Here is a 25,037-nt window from a genome sequence, read left to right as displayed (position 1 = left end):
AAATTACAATCAAATAGCCAAATATTATTGGCAAATTTTTTATATATGTTTAGATTATATAATTGAATGAATTAAAGTATATCATTTAAATTGAACTAAAATTATAATCATATAGCTGGGTAAGAAATTAAGGTAAAATAACAAAGCCAAATATAATTAATAATAAAGTAAAATCGTAAAGCCAAATGTAATTAAAAATTGAAGTAAAATCGTAAAGCAAACTGTAATTAGAATTAGAGTAAAATCATAAAGAAAATTGTAATTGAAAATAGAGTAAAGTCATGAAGCCAAATTTAAGTAAAATCATAATTCCCAAATGCATTTTTTTTCAATCCAAAAATTTGCTAATAATACTAATATTTTGTTCAACATTGCTACTAATAAATTTACTCAAAATCAACTCTAAAGAGATAGATTTTTTATTGACAAAATCGTGATCTATATCATTTTGATTGTATTCATATATCCAAATTTTAGTCAAATCATAATTCCCAAATGCATTTTTTTTCAATCCAAAAATTTGCTAATAATACTAATATTTTGTTCAACATTGCTACTAATAAATTTACTCAAAATCAACTCTAAAGAGATAGATTTTTTATTGACAAAATCGTGATCTATATCATTTTGATTGTATTCATATATATAACTTACATGATGATAAGAAAGAAATGTTAATTAATAATTGTAACAAAAAATAGAGTAAAATCATAAAGTCAAGTATATTTAATGAAAAATAGAGTCAAATCATAAAGCCAATTCTAACTAAAAATAAAGTAAAATCATAAACCCCAAATGCTCTTAAAAATTAAAAAAAAACTAAAAACTTGCTAATGAAACAAATATTTCAGTCACCAATGCTACTGATAATTTCGATCAAAATCAACTTCAAAGTAGACGATTTTTGATTGACAAAATAACGATCTATAATATCATTGATTGTGTGCTTATATCATAACGTACATGATGATTAGGAAGAAATGTTAATTAATAATTGTAACAAAAAATAGAGTAAAATTATAAAGTCAAGTATATTTAATGAAAAATGGAGTCAAAATTAAAGCCAATTCTAACTAAAAATAGAGTAAAATTCTAAAACCCAAATGTAATTAAAATCAAAAAATTTGCTAATGATACAAATATTTCAGTGACCAATGCTACTAATAATTTTGACCAAAATCAACTTCAAAGTAATCGATTCTTGATTGACAAAATCGTGATCTATATCATTTTGATTGATATCCATATATCATAACGTACCTGATGATTAGGAAGAGACGTGTAGGAAGAAACTTGTTCGATCACAATAACAAACAGCACAGTAATAAAACGCTATGATAACTTATTATACTTTTCCGCACGCTTATGAATTTATTAATAATCGTATTCTTTATTGTTGCAAGTGCGACGATTGACACAGCACTATATGTTAAGGAGTTCTTGGCGTCCCGATGGACGCACCATTGTTTCGTAATGGTGTCCGCACGCATCGAATTGACCACTACTTATGATCGACTTTAATAAATATCACTTATATAACATGTTAAATGTTAATAGTTAACTATTAATAAACATCAATAGTGTTTTACGGAATTATTATTTTAATATTATATATCGTTTTGTTAAAATATATCGAGTTTTAAAACACCTGTTTTATGTTAGAACCATAGGATAAACAAGTATAAATTATAGAACTTATTTACAATATTATCAATTTATTATATACATTAGATACATTTGATCCTGTTTTTGTGCGGTTGTTTGTGCGGACCCTCTAAAAGAAATCATGCAAAAAAATATTCGAAAATTTTATAAATTCTTACATATCTTATGTGACGATATTTTTTTTTAACGTCGAAACCGGGACGTTAATTTTTAGTTATGCTAATTCGAAACGGCGGAGGGGCTTCAAAATAACAATTCTATTTAAGGATACAATAAAAACAGATTTTTTTATTGTAAGAACTTTATTATTCTATTATATGTAATACTTTTTTATCTATGATATTCCATTATATCTTATATTTTTTATCTATGTTTTTTTTCACTTTCGAGCCTTGTATTGTATATATACAATTTTCTTCATAATCAATTTGAAAAAATTAGTACTTGTTCGTTTTTAATAATTTTTGTTAGTTCAACCATTATTTTTTGAAAAACCGGAAGAATCCGGGATAAAAGATTTAAATCCTGGTCAAATATTGCTTTTAGAAAATCCCGGGTCACAAGGTGGAAATCCAGAACTATCCGTGTCAAATCGGGACGCATGGTCACCTTATACATATAATAAACGACTTTGTACAATATATTGTAACATTTTTTATTTATGAGGTGGATAGAGACCGCATAAAATAAGTAGGACTTGAAAAAAACATCAATGATTTATGGAATAGCATTTTTTTGAAGAACATAATTATATAGGACATTTTAAAATTAAAAATATTTAATTTTGATCACTTGAATCGTGGATAAAACTCTGCATACGTATTTTAAGCGAGATTCTTAATGAAAAGCACAAAAAAACATACACAAACAAAATTGCATAAAAATGGACCGCACAAAAACAGGATTCACTGATAATATCAGTTATAAATTCTTCATACGCCTATATTTCAATTTTTTTAATTAAAATATCTTAAACTAAATACGTAGTTGATCCAAATATTGTTATGAAATTTATAGAGAAAAAGCTTCACGTTAATAAATCATTTAAAGTTTTTTTTATAAAACTTGGTGGTGATAATCATTGTCACTGACCGTACTTATGTTGTAAACATGTTTTTGTATATAAAACAAATAACTAATATGAAATAAAGAATTTCCGCATATCAAATAGAGCTTTAGTTACAGTATATTATTTCAATTTTAAATTTCTTTATGCAACCCACTTAGTGATCGTTAAATTTGATGAATTGCATTACGTGCAAATTCGGTTTCCTAAGTCGCGTGCGACACTGAGACTAAAAATAAAATCAGATTGTGTAAGCAATCAATGTTTAGAATTTTTACTCGAAGATTTTGCGCAGAATCGTTGTAATTAGAGGAAGGGTTAATTAAGTATGTTAAACAAGTGAGAATTAGTTTTCAAAAATATGTTTTTATCTTTGCGGTAGACGTTTTTATTTGAACATTCAACAACACTTTTAAAATTCAATAATTATTGTCGTTACAATGTAAGAACTCGAGATGTAAATGAGAATTAAGAACTAAAAATAAAATCCGTGGAAATCACTAAAAGAGAAGTTTTTTTTTGATAATTTTAATTAAAACCATTTTGGGGCAATAAATAAAAAAATTGCAATGATTCATTCATTTAAACAGTAAATTTGATTATATATACATAGTTATGATATAATATTAAAAAATAAATATTGACTTGATTTTTTATGAAGCATCAAAAAATTTCATTTTTTATATGTAGTGAGTATAAATATTTTTTGTATGGAATTTTTCACATTCAAATTTTTTTTGAATTTTGTTATCAGTAATCTGTAATTTTGAACATTTATTGACGCAAGTATTTTTTTTAAATTTATTTAATTTAACTGGAACAATATTAATTATAACAATAATTCATGTTTAAAAACTGAAATTATAAAAATATTAGGTTGTCAAATATCTCCCTTCCGCTTTTTTGCTCTTGGTTTATAATACATAAAGGCGGAAGGGAGATATTTGACAACCTATTATTATAAGCATATATATATATATATATATATATATATATGATTATAAACATATCTCTCTTTTGAATAGAGGTAATCTTCATTATTATTGCAATTTACGATTATTAATGAAGCGGTTTATTTTATGGGCAAAATTTATACCATTTTGTAGAGTTATGGTTTTGGTTAATTTTATTTAATAATATTAGGTAATAATTTGATTATTTACTTTTTATTATATATACATATATATAAATATATATATATATATATTATTAGTAAAAATTTGAATATTTTTTTTGGAATATGTAAAACTTTTCAACTCTAAAACACAATACTCTAAATTTTTTCGTTTATCCTATTTCTCTACCTACTCACCCGTTCCCATCGGTCCTGCGTTCTTCCACTTGGAATTGCTGCATGGCTTCGGTTAACTTGAACAAATAAATATAAATGTTTTGCTTTTTCTGAGTTTCAGTCAAAACATTCGTGTCCCTGTGCCAATAGTATTGTTGTATCCACTAGTCCGTGGCCGTGCTAACTGTTCCTAATCACTCGACTCCTACGTGCAATCATCGGCACCAGAGGTCATATCATCGGACTAATTGATCCCTCTTTAAGTCTCTGACTCACTAACTATAGCCGATGGGCGATACACTTACGGCTACGGGTCTCTTATGTTGGGAAGGAATTGATCTGTTCTAGTAAAGAATGATAATTTTTTATAGGCTTGTCGAGGAAATTCACATCATGAAACTATGTGCTATTTGCCATATAATGGATTCACTCAGAAATATTTTAGCGTAATTAGATTCTTATAATTAGCTATTGATAACTTGTTAGCAACTTTCAAGTACTAATTGGTTCAAAAACAATAAACTTTTCTATGAGCGAATATTACCTAAACCGATATTTCACAATATAATATTTTCTTTACTTCGCGCATAAACAAGATTTAACAAATTCATCCACTTAAAATTTGAACAAAAGTAATAATGTATATTAAATTATTAGTGAGATAGAAAAGAGAAAAATGTAATTAAAAAGTATTATTTCCTACTACTATATGGTACAAATTCATAATGGAAATTATGGGCAACAATATTGTCACAAGATAATATTATCGCGAATACTAAGAAGTATTTCTTAATTTGTTACACTCTTTTAAAAAAAAACTGCAATTTTCAATATGTATAGCTTATGCTTTGGGCCTTAATAAATTACAAGAGCAGGCGATCGATTTTTGCGAGATTAATTTGGAAAATTCATATTTTAATCGTGCACAACTGTTGTTGAGGGTTAGAAAATACAAAAAAAAAACTAGTGGGGTGCATGGCATCGTTCCTTAAGACAAATTGCTGGAACCGTAATTAAAAATCTTGAAACCCAAAAAAATTTACACAAAATGTGTGTATACATTATTAAAATCTCTGTAAAATATCTGATAATTTGATGTACATATGTCCAATGAACATTTTTGACCACCAAATGACATTTTTTAAACTTATTTTTATTGAGCTTGACCTGATTTTCCAAAAATTTAATCAGTTCTTCATCTTTCAATACAAGTAAAATGTTTTTTGAATTATTAAAATCGGACGCTCCGTTTACTTAAAAACCGAGTTACCGTTTCTGCCACTTTTTGCCCCGTATCTTCGCAACGGCTAGACCTGCCTTCGCCAAAAATTAATCAGCACGTCTCCTTATCAAAACGAATCGAATGTTTTTAAATCGAAACGATCGAATTATTCAAATCGGTTGATCCCGAATTCGTCGACGAAAATTTGTATCCGCACACACACACGCATCAATTTTTTCTAAGATATGCCAAAATATTCAGAAACCTTTGAAACGTTAAGATATATAAAAATTTTCATTTTCGATTTTTTTGCGATTACTATAACTTTGCCCTACGGGAAGTTAAAAATTATTAAATACACTTACAGGTATGACTAAGAATATTGTATATCCCTAGTCATTAAAATAAAGTATTGTTGAATAAATCTTAATGATTTTGTAACTTTCTGATTTTTTTAGTATTACATCTATATACGTGCTTGTTTGGTTGTGAAAAAAGATAAAGGGGCCAATTCTCGGATAAATTAGAAATATTATGCCGACGCTATATGTCACGGGCTATGATTTGTTGTGAGATCAGGCGTTTTGCACATAAAACCTTATAAATAAGACATCTGAAAATTGTAGTTATGATAAGGTTAGTTTTTGAAGTTTATGCGTTTTACAGTAAGTTTAGTTTTATGAGTAAAACTCCTGATAGTACAACAAATACATAGCTTTCCAACAGTTCGTTACTGTCAATTCATACGAAGATAGGCCCGTAACATAGCATTGCCATAACATTTCGCTTTGTTTAAGTTTCGCTTTGTATTCCTAATTTTGCTATAATGTCGTTAAAAGCACATTATTACAAAAACACTTATTTCATGAGAATGTAAGAGACGTAAAAACAACCGTAACTGAAATTAATCCTTTTTGAAATATGTTGTAGTATGTTTTCAAAAAAAAAAAACATTTTATTGACTGTGAATGGAAGAATAACCAAACAATTAGAATTTTAATTACTCATGACGAGAACTTGTCAAAAAAAATTACATCAATTTTAAATATGATAATATAAGTTTACAACTTAAACAAGCTGCGGAAATATACATGATGATGTAACTTACAGCTAAAAGTAGAGAAAAAATGAGTCATTTATTATTACTAACTTGTGACACAACTTTCCATATAACAATTCCATGATAATTGATTGTGAGATTAAATAAAAATATTATGATTAAGATATAAGTAATCGCAGAGCTTTTATTTGCAGATGCGTCAGGAATATTTTGTCTCTAACAACTAGTTATATAAACTCTAACAAAGGCATATATGTTCAGATGAAAAAAAAATATATTGTTTACTACTCTATTAGTCAACCGATCTGAAATACAAACTTTTCTTTTATTATTCATTTTTAAAAAATGCTTTAAATGGCCGAATTTCCATTTGGAAATTGTATGTTTAGTTACTCCACTATATTTTGTATATTTTCATATTTTATGTTTAAAAAATCGTTTGAATAGTATATAATGTAATTATTTACAGCCATTCACAAACACAATTACTTACAATAAGCACCGAGCTATTCTCAGATAAACATTAATTTTTAAATAAACAACTAGCTTTGGTATTGAAATTATCTTTGATACGATTTCAAATATTTGAAATTTATTTTACATTTTATACTTCGTCTAGGTTTATTGCTTTTATTTCTTTATTTCACTAAATGTTTATGTACAAAATTTATTGAATGTAAAGAAAGCTCTTCGAAAAATCATATTGAAACTGAACAAATTATCATGTAACACTAGCTTTTCACATAATTTAAATTATATTAATACTTAATATAATATATTATTAAAATTTATTTAATTTTTTAGTGTAAATTAAAGCGCGTGATGAACCGATAAACCGTTTTGTTCTTATTTAAATTTGCATCTTTATTCAACGTTGTCTTGTCGCTATTATTATCAACTTAGTTTATCAGGCATTGATTGGGTATTATTCTAATAGGATAACGAACAGAACTCTCACCTTACTATTTGATTTTAACCGCAAGTATAAATTGCGTTTATATTAATTCATATTATTATTACACAGTTTTATTTTTCACTATAAATCACAACTATCACAACTGAAAATTAAGTCTGCTCAACGCCGTACGTTGCGTTAAGTAATCCTCAGTATTCAAGGCGAACTGCATCATGCACCGCAATCATCTGTTTTGATTCGTCTCGGAAATAATTGATCTAATTATCCTCAAAGCGGATATGTATCAATATTGGAAATGAGTAATTCTTGACTTTCATGGATTTTGTATTGTATTTGTTATTGAAACTAGTTTTTCTAAGGAGTTTTAATATCAACCACCAACCATAAAATCAACATATTTTTTATTAACACGAATTTGTAAGATTAAAATAAGTGAGGTGCTGATCATTTTATTATGGTCAATGTGTGCCAGTCGTAGACATTATAATACTATAGATGACCCGACAGACGTTGTCCTGTACCCATGTCAACAATTTTTTAATATAATATACCAATATTTACCGTTTACCTAAAAATAATTATTGTTTTTTAAATTACTCTTCACGCCAAAATGCATATACGTACATTTATAATATGAGCGATGTTAAATGTGGAACTGCTTTCAATAAAATGATGAGTCTCAATTCTTACACTATATCGGAAATGGAAGTCTTTTAAACCGTGTAACATAACCGTAACCATAACATAACACTGGTACTTCATGTTGGATTGAATTAATAAAAAAAATTATTATTTAAGATATCCAAAATTGCATCTTCTCCTAATCTATATATGGAGGGCCGAATTGTATATATTCATCTTTACTTTCCTATTTGTTGTTATAAAGTGAAATTTTTTCGAATTTTAAAAATATTGTGGAAAGATTAGTAAAAGATGCAAAGAAATTATATACTGAAAAAAACTATATTGAAAATTTATGCTTTTAATATCCGAATTATCTGCTCGGTATCGCCAGATGCCTGAGCGAATGACGAAGTTCGTTGTGAAAACGGCGTTCTTTTTGAATATTATACTTTAAACGCATAGCTCAATCAATTCTTTGGGCGCTAGATGAAAGTCTAGTGTTTCAAAGTCGATTGTAGTAAACGCTTGCGTTAGTATTCTATATACTCTGCACATTTTATTCAAATTGTGCGAATTTGAACATTCGCTTCATTGCGTTGTTTTAAGAAAATGAAAGATCAGCGAAAGCAGATTTTTCAATCTCACACACAATGAAATATTCATATTTCAAAAATTAAAAAAAAAAAAAAAAAAATAAAAATAGGGCCGGCCGTGGTCCCGTGGTAAGAACGTGAGCTAGCAAATCCTAGTCCCGGGTTCGAATCCAACTGCGGTCGGTTCGGTATCAAAGCAGCTTGATACCAAATTTTCACTTGAAATCATAGATTTCAAATATGATCTCAAGTGAAAATGGCCTTTCGTGGGCATTGCTGCAGCATACGTATATGCAGAGAGGGCAATAGTTGTAGTAGCAACATGCCTCTTACAAGAAAAAGGTACTCGGATTGTATCCCTATTCTCAAAAAAGGAAAAAACAAGGACTCTGACTCTGTCCACCCAGACTGAGTTGGAGAATAAGTCAATACACCAGGAGAACCTTCGGAAGAAGTTAAAATTCAAGTAATAAAAAGGAAAAAGTAATGATCATGTAATATGTTAGGAAAAAGTAAATATATTTGTAATACGTAAGAAAAAAGTAATATGTATGTAAGAAAAAAGTATTAAGTATCTTAAAAAAAAAATGTAAGAAAAAAAGGTAATAAAGTTAAAAAAAAAAAAAAAATCTTGTGTTGGCGCTCCCTAAGGCGTGAGCTCGTATTTTCCGCATGCATCGCATTAAAGGCAGGATCGGTTCTGATTAATACTTAGTTTCATATTTTAAGTAAATTAATTTTTAATATGTGTATCATTCAATCTGCCATACATATACTCTATCTTATATTTTTTTAATTTCTGTCACATTTCAGCTACTTTTTGGCAATAATAATGTAAACATTTCATTTTTCTTCTTCATAATTATAAATTTATTATACATATTCTAATGCAAAACAATGACATGTCGTTTTTTGCAATTTTTTCCATTTATTTCTACAATATTGCACATACATCCCAGTACTTTTAACAAACTTCAGAAAGATTTATCAAAATCCAAATAATGGTTTAGGAGGAGTACAGCTAGTGCTTGTAATTTAATATGAACTTAATTTAATTGCAATAAAGCTCAAATTGATTCTACGTTTTAGTTAGAAAACGTTTGTATGTGAAAAAGAAAGGGCTGTTTTTAGTGTTTTCCCGGCAATTTTTCGATTTTTTCTCGCCTTAAGAACCATCCTTGGACTTCAACGAACATTTTAAAAAAAGAATTGGCCAAATTGGTCGAGGCGTTGTTGAGTTATGCGCTTACCAACACATTTTGCGATTCATTTTTATATTATAGAAGATAGATATAGTATTATATCATTGGCACTTTCATTTTTTCTCGAACTTTATTCAACTACTTTGAAATTAAACTGCGTAATCAAGATAAAATATGGGGGTTTCATACCAAAAGGAAAAAGAAATGTCTAAAAGGAAAAAAATGCTATAATTTTAATACCCCAATGGTCTTGGGGTCTACTTACGATCATCTACTGTGACACTTATCCATGCTAATGATGAAGAACCTAGAACATCGAACATCTTTTGCCTACCATAGATTGAGAGATCAACGTTAAAAGTGAAGACATGATCCTCAAATTAGGCAACTCATGAAAATACCACGGTTTGTAAATTCTATGAATGAAATCGAGAAGAAAACCAGGGAGTCATTCTTTCTGGTCGTAGCAAATTTTTTGGAAAACAAAAAATTCAGTAACTTTATCAAATAAAGAAGATCTTGGATGCAACATGAGCATCAAAATTTACCAACACTCCCATTGAGAATGGTTTAAAAGCAGGTTGAGAGAATCCATCAAGACATCAGGACTAAGATGGTGGAGCGATATCAAGGGAGATCGACGAAATCAGTCAGACTTTGTTCATCCTCGAGAATTATATAAAAAGACTTTTGAAGGCATAAAATAAAATGCGTTATTTTTTATAAAAATTTGAGGTAAAACTGGCACATTATAACATCCCAGGAAAAAAGTTTACTGTCACACTGTGTTATATATACTTATTTCTATAATGCTGCATTTTTAGTATTTCAATTTGTTTTTCTGAATTGTATTAAACAAACAGTGGTCTCTATGTGGGCGACGTAATGAGAAGTAGCAAATTCCAAAATTATGGTTATCGACAATCTCTCATGGTAGAGATTTGATCTGTTTTTGAATACCAAAATTAAAGTAGTATACATTTTGTTTCAGTAGTTAAAAGCATAGATTTGTTCCTAATGCGCCCCTGTAATCAACGCCTGTAAACTGAGCACTGTAGTGATAGAATTTCTTTAAAAGTAATGGAAAACAAATTAATCGATGAAGAGTTCAATAACACATATCATAAACATTTTATATTCAAGTCTTTGTTTAAACTTGATCGTTGTTGTGTTTAGACGTGAAAATGATCACATGTAAGGTGATATCTTGATGAGCAATTTCAATGGTTCTTTATTTCTGTGATAAATATTCACATAGCAATAGTAAGAAGAAACTAGCAAGATAAGGCTTAATTACTAGTGAGGCGCATGGCATAGTGCCTTAAGGCAAATTGCTGGAACTTTCCGTACCAAAAATTATTTTTTTTAAAAAGATTAACATTTTTAAAAAAAAACTCTTTGAAAAAATGAGATTTTTGAGAAACTATAAATTTTTGACAAAAAATTATTTTTAAAAAAGACTTTTCGAAGAAAAATTTATTTTGAAATATTTTGGAAATTCTGAACTTTTTTTTAAAGCATTCGTACTGCTTTAACTGCATAGAGACGAAATATTGAAGCTCGTGAAAAATTAGAAATCTGAAAAATTAGATTTTTGAGAAACTATAAATTTTTGACAAAAATTTACTTTTTTTTGAAAGACTTTTTGAAGAAAAGTGTATTTTGAAATATTTTGGAAATTCTGAACTTTTCTTCAAAGCAATCGTACTGCTTTAATTGCATAAAGACGAAATATCGAAGCGCGTAAGCGCCGCGCCGCCGTCTAACGGATAAGCATTGGTACGGAACCCATAGGAATGTAAACAAAATTTATACTTATTGTTAAAATCTCTATAAAATATCTGATAATTTGATGTGCATATGTCTAATGATCATTTTTGACCGCCAAATGGCATTTTTTTTTACTTTTTTTTACTAGATCTCCGAAACCGCCAGACCTGCCTTCATAAAAATTTGATCAGTTCTTCATTTTGTTAATACAAGTAAAATGTTTTTTGAATTATTCAAATCGGACGCTCCGTTCTCTTAAAAACTGAGTTACCGTTTTTGGCACTCTTTGCCCTATATCTTCGGGACGGCTAGGCCTGCTTTCGCCAAAAACTAATCAGCATGTCTCCTTATCAATACAAATGGAATGTTTTTTTGAATTATTTAAATCGCTTTATCCGTGTTCCCGAAATCGTCTACGAAAATTTGTATCCGCACACACACATACATGCACACACACAGACACGCACATACATCCATTTTTTCTAAGGTACGCCAAAATATTCAGAAACCTCTGAAACGTAAAGATATATAAAAATTTTCATTTTCGATTTTTTTGCGATTGCTATAACTTGTCCTACGGAAAGTTAATAATAAGAAGTTGCTGTTTCGAAGTTCGTACCGATTTCCATGAGCATTACTTAATTTTGGTTATTTAATATCAAGTGCTTAAATTTTTACCGAGTATCGAGTTTGGGTCGCTTAATTGTTCTCAATGGAAAAGAACTTAATCGATACAGAGTTCAATAACACATATCAAAAACATTTTATATTTAAGTCTTTGTTTAAACTTGATCCTTGTTGTGTTTAGACGTGAAAAGATATCACATGTAAGGTGATATCTCGATGAGCAATTTCCAATGGTTATTTGTTTCTGTGATAAATATTCACATAACAATAGTAAGAAGAAACCAGCAAGATAAGGCTTAAAAATAATAATAAGAAATTGCTGTTTCGAAGTTCGTATCTTAAGATTCTTCGAAGTACTTAAATTTTTACTGAGTATCGAGTTTGGGTCGCTCAATTTTCTTCAATGGAAAAGAACTTGATTGATAAAGAGTTCAAGAACACATATCGAAAACATTTTATATTTAAGTATTTTGTTTAAACTTGATCCTTGTTGTGTTCAGTCATGAAAAGATATCACATGTAAGGTGATACCTTCATGAGCAATTTCCAATGGTTATTTATTTCTGTGATGAATATTCACATAGCAATAATAAGAAGAAACCAGCAAGATAAGGCTTAATAATACTAAGAAATTGCTGTTTCGAAGTTCGTATCGATTTCCAAGAGCATTTCTTAATTTTGCTTAATTAATGTCAAGTACTTAAATTTTTACCGAGTATCGAGTTTGGGTCGCTCTATTTTTCTCAATGGAAAATAACTTAATCGATGAAGAGTTCAATAACACATAACAATAACATTTTATATTTAACTCTCTGTTTAAACTTGATCCTTGTTGTGTTTAGACATGAAAAGACATCACATGTGAGGTGATATCTTGATGAACAATTTTCAATGGTTATTTGTTTCTGTGATAATTACATAACAATAGTAGGAAGAAACCAGCAAGATAAGCTTAATAATAATAAGAAATTGTTGTTTCGAAGTTCGTATCGATTTCCATGAGCATTTCTTAATCTTTCTTAATTTTGAGTGTCAGCCCTATAAACATATGCAATTACGATAAATTAATCATTTATCACAAATTACTCATTTGAAAGTTATTTTAAATAGATATGTTTTAAATTTATTAATTTAAAAATCTTTGCATTTTTAAACGTTACACTGGAGATAGGTTACATAAAAACTGTGTAACTCGAAAAATTTACTCTTACATTGAAAACCCATTCTAAACAAAAATCGCTATAAAAAGTCTTTTTTGCTTATTTTTAATATGATGAATAACAAATAATAAATATTGATATATTTAATATCAAACACATTTTATAAATTATAGCTTTATTCGTGGAATACAAATTAGCAACAAATATTATTCTTTTATTATAACGGAGACGGTTCAAAAATTCAATTTTGAGTTGGAAAGACATAACTCTTCTTTCACTCTCGAGCTTTTTATCTTATCTTGTGCCATTGTACAACTATAACATTTTATAAAATTATAAATTTTGTCAAAAATAATTGATTTTAATCAGTGTTTACATATAATTCATAGCGTAAAATTCAAATAAAGTTTAACATGATGCTCTTTATTTTGGTATTTCAAAAATAAACTAGCTTATTCACCCATAAAATTTAGTTTTAATCATAAAATGGGGAGTTTCCGTCTTATCTACATATTTCCATTATAGACTAAAAGTTCGTAATTCTGATATGCATTTTGTAGTGTTGTATTTCGACAGTAAAACAATGAACATGTTATTGTAAATATAAGCAAATTATAGTTTAGTGTTTATAATTTTGTGTAAACGCAAAATTAATAAATTTTCTTAAAAAAAAATATTTTCAAAAACTGTAAGATCGAAAACGTGTAAAGCGAGTACCGTGTGAAACGGAGGATAGTGCACTATTATCAAGTTATCAAGGCGAAATGTTGAAATATTTAAAAAAAAAAATTATAACTAGTTAGTTTTATAAACTGTAGGATAGTTTTTAATATTATGAAATATTGAAAATAATATTTGCATTACTATTCCCCAAATTGATGATATGTAGATGATAATTCATCTACATTTTGCTGTTTCGCATATTAACGTGAGTACATTTTCGACTGCAAACGTTTAAATATTACTGCTGATTATTAAAAATACCAATAGTTCACTATTTAATATTATGTATTATAAAATCGCCAAAACCGCTTGTTTTGATACTTCAAATTTTTACATAGGAAGTGATTACAATATGCCACAAATATAACAATTATTCTTATATATGTTAAGTAACGGTCGATTAAGAATACAATAAGAATTGGAATTACTACACGCGCGTATCATGAAAGCACTCCTCATATATGGAAGCAATAATTGCATATCTAATAAGTCATAGGCTTATTTCTAGCGGCACGTTGATTTCTTAATCTCTTCTGTTTAATATAATTGTCAACAAACGCGTAATTGAAAAAATCAATTAGCATTACAAATCCACAGAATAGAAGTAGAACAGACAAAGCAAATAGGTATCTTGGTCCTTCTTTCTCTCCCTTTAAATATGTATACACGATGTATGTTCCAACCACTGTATTAACAGTTCCCTGAAGCAACTGAAATTGATCATTAATTGAAATAACTAAAATTTCAATAAAAATTATAATAAAGTTTTGAAAAATGAATTATCTCTAATCGTCAAAGTTTTTTTTTGTTCAGAATCAATTACAGGTAAACTCCGCATAACACGGTAGATACGTTCCGAAAAAGTAGCATGCTATGCGAATGCGTGTTTCGGGACAAAAAACTAGTACGTTTTACGTTCCAAGAATTTAAAAAGACATGCTAAATATCATGATTTTATAATAAATATTGTTATATTTATCAATTGTTTTAAGAATCAATATACATTACATCAATTATATGATTTTTTTCGTCATAATTAAATGGTAAGTTCTATCCAACACGATTCGTTTTTTGCGAAATATCCTCATCTTCTGAGCAGCTTTCTGTACTACCTCCAGAACCGTGCATTATTTTTTTTCAAAAACAATTTTATTTGTGATTACTTGCTTTTAGCGAAAAGATATTTATATATTTACCACATGCAAAGTTATCTATATTAAAATTTTGTGTTCATTTTATTTAAAGGATCTTTGTAAAAATCTAATTGACTAATTGCTCGGATTATATTTGAAGTACCCCCTTATAACACGGTACTTTAAAGGTGTTGGAGCTAATCTGTTTTATAGAAGTACCGTGTTATGCGGGGGTTACCTGTATCTCTATCTAAAGCATACCAGAAAAAGGTTCTAGTATACTAAAGTTAAGATTCTGATTTATAATTTCGCTTTCAAAGAGAACATTAATCATTGTAAAAGTTAAAAAAAAAAAGTCTAACTAATTTACAAACAAATATATGATTTTATCTACTGATTTTTTTTTTATTATTTTTGAACAGCAATCAGAACCTTACGTCCTATGAGCTATTGGGCTGAAACTTCTCCTTCCTTCGTATTTTTTTTTTAGATGGTAACCCATTGGTTAATCCATCCATATTTGATAATTTTGTTATTAGAATTAATCTAATAGGGCTGACATTTTATTGATGCAGGGCAAGGGCTGAATGCCGGGCAAGGGCTATTTTTACTTGGAAACATATTGCTATCTATATTTCCAAGTGAAAATCGTTGTCACTGCTGCCTGACAACAGGCTGCTCGAAGTGGGTATCGAACCCGGGACCTCCGAAACAAGTCCCGTCGCTCTTAACCGCTTACCTACGGGCGAGCCTTTATCTACTGAATGATGATCCAAATCATTCATATTTATAAAATCAATCAACTATTTTTACCTGGAATATAATATCCATTATGACATCTGAATCTTTGCTGACCAGCGCTACTACAGCCATGATGAAAATTATAATTGATGGAACAGTTCCAACGAAATATAGCAGAAGTTTTGGAATTGTAGTCTCATACTCCGCCAATAAGGACACAACACATACAATCAATAGCTGTCAAATTATTTAAAATATTATATTTATATATAGAATTCCATATAAAATTACTTTAAATGAATTTTACTTACCATTTGAAGCAGTCTATAATGGAAATTTATATTCCAAATTATCTCCCTACAAGGGCGAACCATATTTGCAATAGATCAAAATATAAAACCTATGTAACGATATAATTTGTCATTTGTTTTTGACTGGAAGCTAATTTTTGACATTTAATATTTTATCAGAAACAAATTTATTCGAACATATTAATTACTCTGTCTTTAAATGCCATATATCGGAATAAAAAATATAAATAGAGAGAAATAGATATTAGCAAATAAACCCACATTAAAGCAATTACCATAGACATTTTTATGAATTTACTGAATATTCGATATTCTTTTGGATTTTTTTTTCAGCTTGCTTACTTTTGAATACTTGCAGTATCCGTAAGAAACCTATTTGAAAAAATCTGTTCACACACACACATACTTTTTCCAAATTTGGTCTCATTCGATTCGGAATGGCTTGAAACGTCGAGAAAACATAAAATTTTCCTTCGGGAAGTTAATAATAGACTGGGGAAGAGCAAGCAAAATATTATACAAATACAGTTATTTGAATAAATTATTTCAGAATAATGTGTTCTTAACTATCTGTGAAATATATAAAAATATAAAATATATTTATCACTTATCACTATCACTATTTGAATCAGTTTTAAAGTTCAAATGTTATTCTATAATGTATTATAGTTGTTTAATATTTTTATTAGTATTCTTTCCTTGTATTAAAATTGCTTTTGAAATGACTGAAATCATAAGTAAGCTTCATTTAAAAATTAGCAATAATTTGATTACTTTACATATTTGTAGCTTGATGTTACTCAGGCGAATCAAATCTTTGCAGAATCGCATATGAGTCAACAATTTTTTTTATTGTTTCTACTATTTTATCATAATGATAAATAACATATCGATTGATTAGAAACTATCACTATTCGATGAATGGGGAATGTAACTTTATAGCTATCAAATACAATCGAAATATTTTTTTATTATTTTTTATAATTGGGTAAGAGCTATCGCTTTTTAGCCTAAAGTTCTAGGTTTGATACCCACGGTGGGTAACCCACCTCTTGTAGCATGATATCAAGCAGTAGTGGTTTTTACTTGAAACTATAAATAAAATGTTATAAAGTGCAAATAACTCTTCCATTGTAGTATTAAGTTAAAAATAATCAGTATTAGAGAAATTCTAATAATAAATATATATGAAATATAGATAGGCCAACTGTTTGGTTGACTTCTACAAATCCACTTACCATTTCAATAGCTATTATACATTTTAGTTCTGATTGCTGTTCAAAGACAAAAAATTTAAAAAAAAGAAACAAAAGTTTGATATTAAAGAAATAAACTTAGAATATTACTTATGATTAGCTGTTTCTACTTTTTTTCGTACAATTATATAATGTAAGTGACCTGATGTTATATATAATAGTCTATTCTTTACTTTTTACAACACAAGTAGAAATTAGTTAGGGCTCTCATTGGAGAGTTTCTTAAACAAACCATATTCACGAACTCAAATATTTTGAATTCAAGTAAATTCCAACAGCTTACAGAATACTTAGATTCTGATTGGTATTTAATTTGTAAATAATCATAAAAAACTAGTCATTAGTACGAAATTGGTTAAGTATTATGCTATTGTATTCTAGTAGTATTTTTAAATGAAAATAATACCTTTAGCAAAGCTCGATTCTAAATCCTCTATACGTGTTTCATTCGAATCCTAATTAGTATCAACAATTGACGCACTGATGCTAAACAGCCTTTGCCTTGAATTTAGAATAACAAATCATTTTCTGATCAGCTGAGTAAGTGCATTGGTATTTAAATTGTTATGCAAAATAGTTCATATATTATAGTTGTTTATATCAATTTAGATTTTAATATTCAAGTGACAGAGATGACCCTAACTCTTAAAACATTAAAAAATAATTTGCTGCATGCTTTAAATTTTTACATAAAACATTTTTTTTGTTTTTAACTTTATACTACTATCTATTCAATGTTTACCTGTTCTTGGTTTGAATAATAATTATTTTTTCTATTATATAATAAAGTTCAGATTCGTATTCAAATAATTCGATATAACGATCTTCTGCCACTACATCAATCTCGTTATCCAAAGTTCTTTCTATTTCGCGGACATTTTGAGAATGCTTGTTGATATAGATTTAATTCCTTTTCAATGATTTTTTATGAGTTTTATCATTATCATCTTTATGAATTTATCATTATTACTTACATATATTATCATATAATTTAGTATAGTATGATGTTCTTGATTTTTTTTTCTTTATTTTCTGAACTCGTATCTCACCCAAGTAATGTGTATTGTATTAAGCATTTTTTGTAAAAATTTCTACATACGAGGTCTGTTCAAAAAGTACCCGGAATTTTCGTTTTTTCAAAAAAATATTTATTTATTCGTCTACATTAATGTGGTCCCCTTCAAAGTAGTCCCCCCCAGATATAATACACTTATGCCAGCGTTTTTTCCAATTTTTGAAGCACCCTTGATATTCACTTTTTGATATGTCCTTGAGCACTCTCAGCGATTCGGCCTTTATTTCTTCAATCGTGGAAAACCGCCGTCCGTTCATGGGTCTCTTCAACTTTGGGAATAGGAAAAAGTCACACGGAGCCATATCTGGTGAATATGGAGGTTGGGGCATGACTACGGTATTGTTTTTGGCCAAAAAATTACGAACAAGCAACGACGAGTGAGCAGGTGCGTTATCGTGGTGCAACAGCCATGAATTGTTTTTCCATAAATCGGAGCGTTTTTTTCGGATTGCTTCACGCAAACGTCGCATCACTTCAAGGTAATACTCCTTATTAACCGTACGACCTTGTGGTAAGAACTCTTGATGCACTATGCCGTTATAATCAAAGAAAACAGTAAGCAAAACCTTGACATTCGATCGAACTTGACGTGCTTTTTTCGGTCTTGGCTCACCTGGGCTCTTCCATTGGGACGATTGGGCTTTGGTTTCGACATCATAACCGTACACCCATGTTTCATCACCAGTTATGACCCTTTCAAGCAAACTTGGATCGTTGTTGACGTCATTTAACAGCTCTTGAGCGATGTTCATGCGATTGCTTTTTTGGTCAAAATTTAGCAGTTTTGGAATGAATTTTGCTGCCACTCGTTTCATGCCCAAAACATTTGAAAAAATGTTATGACATGAGCCAATTGATATGCCAACTTCATCAGCAACTTCTCTAATTGTGATTCGGCGATCATTCATAACCATTTTTTCCACTTCTTTCACATTTTCATCGTTTGTTGACGTGCTGGGTCGACCGGAGCGTTCGTCATCTTCAACGTCTTCGCGGCCATCTTGGAAACGCTTATACCACTCGTAAACACTTGTTTTTTTCATAGCAGACTCACCATAGGCTTTTTGTAACATTTCACACACTTTGTTACACTTTATTTCATTTTTTACGCAAAATTTAATACAAATTCTTTGACTTTTCAATTCTTCCATTGTAAAAATCGCCGAGCTCAGAAAAACACGTCGAACCTTAGCGACTACCACAGACAAAGTAAACAGTGAATATAGCTGAAAATTTCATCATACTTTAGGGGCATGTATACCAACACAATAAAAAAAAAATTTTGACAATCAGACACTCCAGACCCGCGAAATTTAAAAATTCCGGGTACTTTTTGAACACACCTCGTATATATATATATGAACATATAATTATTTATACATGTTTTTAGCAGACTTTTTATTAGTATATGATAAACATAAACAATTTACAAATTGTTTTCAATAATTAATTTATAAAAAAATTCATATTTTTATTACCAGTTACTATTTACGTTATTATTTATCGTTACTAATTAGTGTCTAATATACTGATTCGCAGCAGCTCGTATTCTCGAATTTGTTGAACTTGTTTCTTGGATGTAATATCTACATGGAAAGATATTGTATTAGTTATATACAATATATACAAATTAGTATGCTATATACTAATTTTCTAAGTACGGATATGAACATTTATTAGTTTAATCATTCTATTCTTTTATCCATTTGTCATAGGTTCTCAGAGTAAAAATGTTAAAACATACTTATTGGCATTGTGCAAATCGACGTTAAATTTTTAACTTAGCATAGAGATTTTGCACACCTTTACGTTTGAGAGGTTTTTGAACATTTTGGCATACTCTAGAAAAAATTGATGTGTGTTTAAGTGTGGATACAATTTTTCGTCGACGGTTTCGGGCGTTCGAATCAACCAATTTAAATGGTTCAAAAGGCGGCAAGCGATCCCTATGAATAGGGAGACGTGATAATGAGTTTTTGGGAAAGATCGGTCTAGCCGTTTCGGAGCTACAAAGCAAAGAGTGTAGAAAATGGAAATTAAATTTTTGAGAGAACAGAGCATTGGATTTGAATGATTCTAAAAACATTTAATTTGTAATGATGATAAGACGCAGTGATTAATTTTTGGCAAAGGCAGGCTGAGCCGTTTCAGATATAAGTAGCTAAAAGTGGAAAAAATGCAGTTTTTGAGAGATCAAAGCATTCAATTCGAATGATTCGTAAATCATTTTCTTTCTTTCTCTGTGACGAGACGATTAGTTTCTAGCTGAAATTCTAAAGCTCACTCATACTTCAAATAAATAATTTTAACTTTGCAATTCAGTTAGTATAGATCTTAGAAATATGAGATAAGTTCCAGCATTCTAACTCTCTTTGATCATGTATTGTTTATTTACTTTTCATGTAAACATATATAAACGTCGTCGTCCAATTTACAAATGATGAAAGTTACATTATTTATAATAATATATTTGAAAGCATTTATTATCCCTCGAATAATTTATTTATTTACGGGAAATTTTAGAAATTTGCCTTGAGGGACTATGTCACGAACCACTAGTTGATCTATAATATGATAATATAATATGAGATGTTTTCAATTATGACAAACCATGTAAAAATTATGTTATTGATAAAACCAATTTATAAAATTACTGTAAATGTTGACATTTTTTAATGTTAATGTGAAAATATTTTCAATCCTTGACCTCGTATTATTTAAGCACTGAAAAGTAATTTTTTTTAAACATAAAGATGTTAATATTGGTCAATAGGTTAACCCATATTAGCCCAAAATTTATAACTGCTTATGATTACAACAGACAAACCACGAATTAAGCATTTTTTGAACAAAACTGAAATACTTAGTCACTTACTAATAACAGACTGATTATTGACGATTTTACGATAAGCAAATGAAATTTGCTTGAATGGTTCAAAAAACATTCGATTCCTATTGATAGGGAGATATGCTGATTAGTTTTTGGCAAATGCAGGTCTAGCCGTTTCGGAGATATGGAGCAAAGTGTGTAAATAATGGCAGTTTTTGAGATAAATAAGCATCCGATTTGAATAATTCAAAAAACTGTTTGCTTGTGTTGACGAAACGATTGTTTTTGGGAAAAGAGTTTTTTTTCAATTTTTTTTTAATGGATTATCCTATATTAGCCTAAAATTTATAACTGCTTATGATTATAACAGACAAACTACGAATTAAGCATTTTTCAAACAAAAATGAGATATTTAGTCATTTACAAATAGCAGACTGATTATCGACGATTGTACTATGAACAAATGAAATTTATATATGTATTCCTTAACCGCAAATGTTTCTATTCGGCAATGTGATATTGCAAACCCACTGAGAAATGGGTGTAGAATGTGTCTACATCTTTGTGTGTTGCGGGTGTACCTGCTAGTTTCATGAAGTACCATGCATGTGACGGCATCTAATAGCGAAGCAGCGCCCAGGACTATGCACGTGGATCCTATGGCGAGTCCCGCTTTTCTCTCGGCTAGATCGCGAGGCGCCACTGCCCACCTGAACAGAGATGCCATTCCTGCTACATTCCATAATATGAAGTGTAGGACGTTCATCATGAAATCGGTTAGATCACTATGCGGACAATCACATTGCTCAATTGTTATACTTGGAAAAATTTTAATAGAGACTTGGAAAAATTATACGAACTATCGTTCTACAATGATGTAAAATTACCTCTGAGTTAACAAAACGGTAAAAGGAATGTTGCCATATTCGAATACTGTTTTATTTTTAAAGAACACTGTTCTTTTATTTACAGCCACTTACGTCAATAGTTTATTACATTCATTATTGATATAATTTTTTTTGAATGAAAATAAGTATTAAAACCTATTATGAATATCATAACAGAATAAAACACGAAAAACACTAAATAGCAGATTTAACATCTGAATTTAACTTTGGTGAATTATAAAAAATGCTTAAGTTATTTGCTGTGATTTTACATTATTAACTTCCCGTAGGGTGAGCTATTGTAATCGTCCAAATATCAAAATTGAAATTTTTTGCATATCTTCATCTTTTGAAGGTTTCTGAACATTTTAATATACCTTTGAAAAAATTGATGTGAGTGTGTATGTGTATGGATGGATACAATTTTTGTTCACGTTTCCGGGAGCACGGATCAACCGATTGAATGGTTCAAAAAACATTTGATTCCTATTGATACGGAGATATGCTGATTAATTTTTGGTAAATGCAGGTCCAGCCGATTCGTAGATATGGAACAAAGAGTTCCGAAAATGGAATTCGAATTTTTGAGAGAACGGAGCATCCGATTTGAATGATCTAATAAACATTCAATTCATAATGACAGGGAGAAGTGGTGATTAGTTTTTGGTAGAGGCAGATCCAGCAGTTTTGGATATACAGAGCAAAATGTGCAAAAAATGGCAGTTTTTGAGAGAAATAAGCATCCGATTTGAATAATTCAAAAAACTGTTTACTTGTATTGACGAAACGATTGTTTTTGGGAAAAGGAAAAAATGTTTTTTTTCATTTTTTTTTAATTTCGAAAATATTTTTATATTTTATTAATTATTTTTATAATTTATTGTCTATTATTTCACAGTACAGCTTCCTTGAATAGTGTCAAACAGTAAAAAAGTTTTTGGATCGATTGCAATCAATTTTGATTGATTTTGTTTGGCTTTCATAAGATGGATAATTATTGATTCATTGATTATTGATTATAATCAATTCATGAGTTTTAGACATATTTTGCTTGTTTATTTCTGCAAAGGTAAAAAGGCATCTTAAGTTCACAAAAATTATGACCTGTTTATAGTGACGAAACCTTAAAAAACGGCTGTGTAAAATTGGTTTGCCAAATTTGATTTTGGTGACTTCCACTCGAATTGACCGAAATTTTGTTATATATGTTGCAATAAAAATTGCTTTAATATGAATGTTGTCGTTAAGAACAATTACATCAAATTATTCAAAATTGAAGTTTATCTAAAGATCGATCGAAGTTAATAATTATTATTTATGTCTGCCTGTTTTTGTTATGATTTTCATTATTTAGAGAAATTAAATAGTATGGTTCAGGTTCAAGGATTCACAAACATATTTTTCTGTTTTCATAAATATCGTATGCTTGGGACAACCGAAGAATTCATTATTATTAGAGCTACCAATATATAACTATATTACCATTTTGGCGGTTTCTCCGAATAACAGGCAGCTATAAGTTTTGCTGAGGTGTAAATTATGCTTCCTACAATTAATCCTGATGCTAAAATTTCAATATCCAGGTTTTGCGCATGATCTGGTTCCCAAGCACCTCCGGCGCCCAAAAAATCTCCGTTCTTTCCCAGTCGATACAGAACAAGGACTACGAAGTTTGCAATCTGTACTGATATTATAAATTTTAATCTTTGAATTTTAAAAAATGCGATATATGAGAATTTACTATTGGAAAAGGTGAATCGACTTCAAATATTTGTCAGCACCTAATGAATCATGAAATTCAAATCGATGTTTATTCGCGTTTGATACAAATAATAAGAATGTTTCATTTTAATATTTAAATAGACCTAATGGCTAGTTCGGCCCGACTAGCATTAAGATTTATTAATATTATGTGTTTGGTTATAAAAAAATCTGAGAGACTTTGTACATCTGCATCAATATATCTTTAATTGTATACTAAAAAATAATTTGTTATCTACCACAATATTATAATCGTTAACACTGCGCATACAGAATCCTATAATGAACTCACTCATTGTTAGTTTTATCGCAGTTATCTGAAAAATAATATTGCCATAACCTATATTAGCCACTCTATTTTCTTCTGAATATTATATACGAATTACTCATATTATTGCAATTCTTACTCATATTATTGCAAGCGGTCGAAATCTTTGTTACTATGTTTATGTGAAGTTTTGTTTAATTATTAGCGTGATTAATAGTTTCGACAGCTGTTTCATTAACATTTTAAGTATAAATAATGCTCAGTTGCTGATATGATATTAAAGTGGTATTTATATGTTTATTATTTAAACACTACGAGATATATCGTCGCAGGTGTCGTGGAAAATAATTCCACTGTTTGTTGCCCCCATAAGTTATCTCGTATATTCTTTAAGAGTTCTTTTTTTTATTAGGCTTGCACCTACTGAAATTTTTCCGACTATAACACAGTATATAAAAAGGTATCAGTCAATATACTTTTTATTGAACGTATTAGTCCTACAAATCTGCAATTTTTGCAATAAAAACTTTCAACTAAAATTTTTCTTACATTACACGAGTTTTCCAATCATGCTAATAATTCAGGTAAAAAATGTATGCAAGCTCGTAATTGGTAGTTTTGTTTTATGAAACGAATAATATTATTGAAAATTACATATATAATGTGAAATGATTAACTTACAATTTTGAATAATTTTATTAAGAAGCTAATGTTGGTTACGACTTCGTTAACTGGGCGCATAACAATTTTCTCATTTATAATCGCTAATTACTGTCAGATTTGAAATTATAAAAAATGTCATTTTGACATTTTGTTAATAGTAAAATTTAAATAGAGTAAAACATAAACAAAACTT

At 29.1% G+C, this 25,037-nt stretch overlaps 1 protein-coding gene and 1 pseudogene across 3 annotated transcripts in view; one reads left to right on the top strand and one right to left on the bottom strand.

Moving 5' to 3' along the window:
* LOC113376560 overlaps positions 1-7,351 on the bottom strand; it is a 41,926-nt gene extending 34,575 nt beyond the window's left edge. The window contains exons 1-2 of one of the 3 annotated variants that reach the window (XM_026616520.1): positions 7,263-7,351; positions 4,044-4,361 (exon numbers count right to left, since the gene is read on the bottom strand). In XM_026616520.1, the coding sequence (XP_026472305.1) occupies positions 4,044-4,087 (44 nt within the window). In that variant the 5' untranslated portion in view covers positions 4,088-4,361; positions 7,263-7,351. Of the gene's footprint in view, positions 1-1,260; positions 1,395-4,043; positions 4,367-7,262 lie in introns of those variants that run through there. The other 2 variants (XM_026616519.1, XM_026616522.1) reach the window with 2 other exon arrangements.
* The window catches only part of LOC113376559, an 80,447-nt pseudogene that overhangs the window by 47,324 nt on the left and 8,086 nt on the right, over positions 1-25,037 (top strand).

This window comes from Ctenocephalides felis, unplaced genomic scaffold (genome assembly GCF_003426905.1).
Source record: "Ctenocephalides felis isolate EL2017-DRISC unplaced genomic scaffold, ASM342690v1 CF-g0.4_SCAFFOLD_01886, whole genome shotgun sequence".
NCBI lineage: Eukaryota > Metazoa > Arthropoda > Insecta > Siphonaptera > Pulicidae > Ctenocephalides > Ctenocephalides felis.
This window is presented reverse-complemented; position numbering and strand designations above follow the sequence as displayed.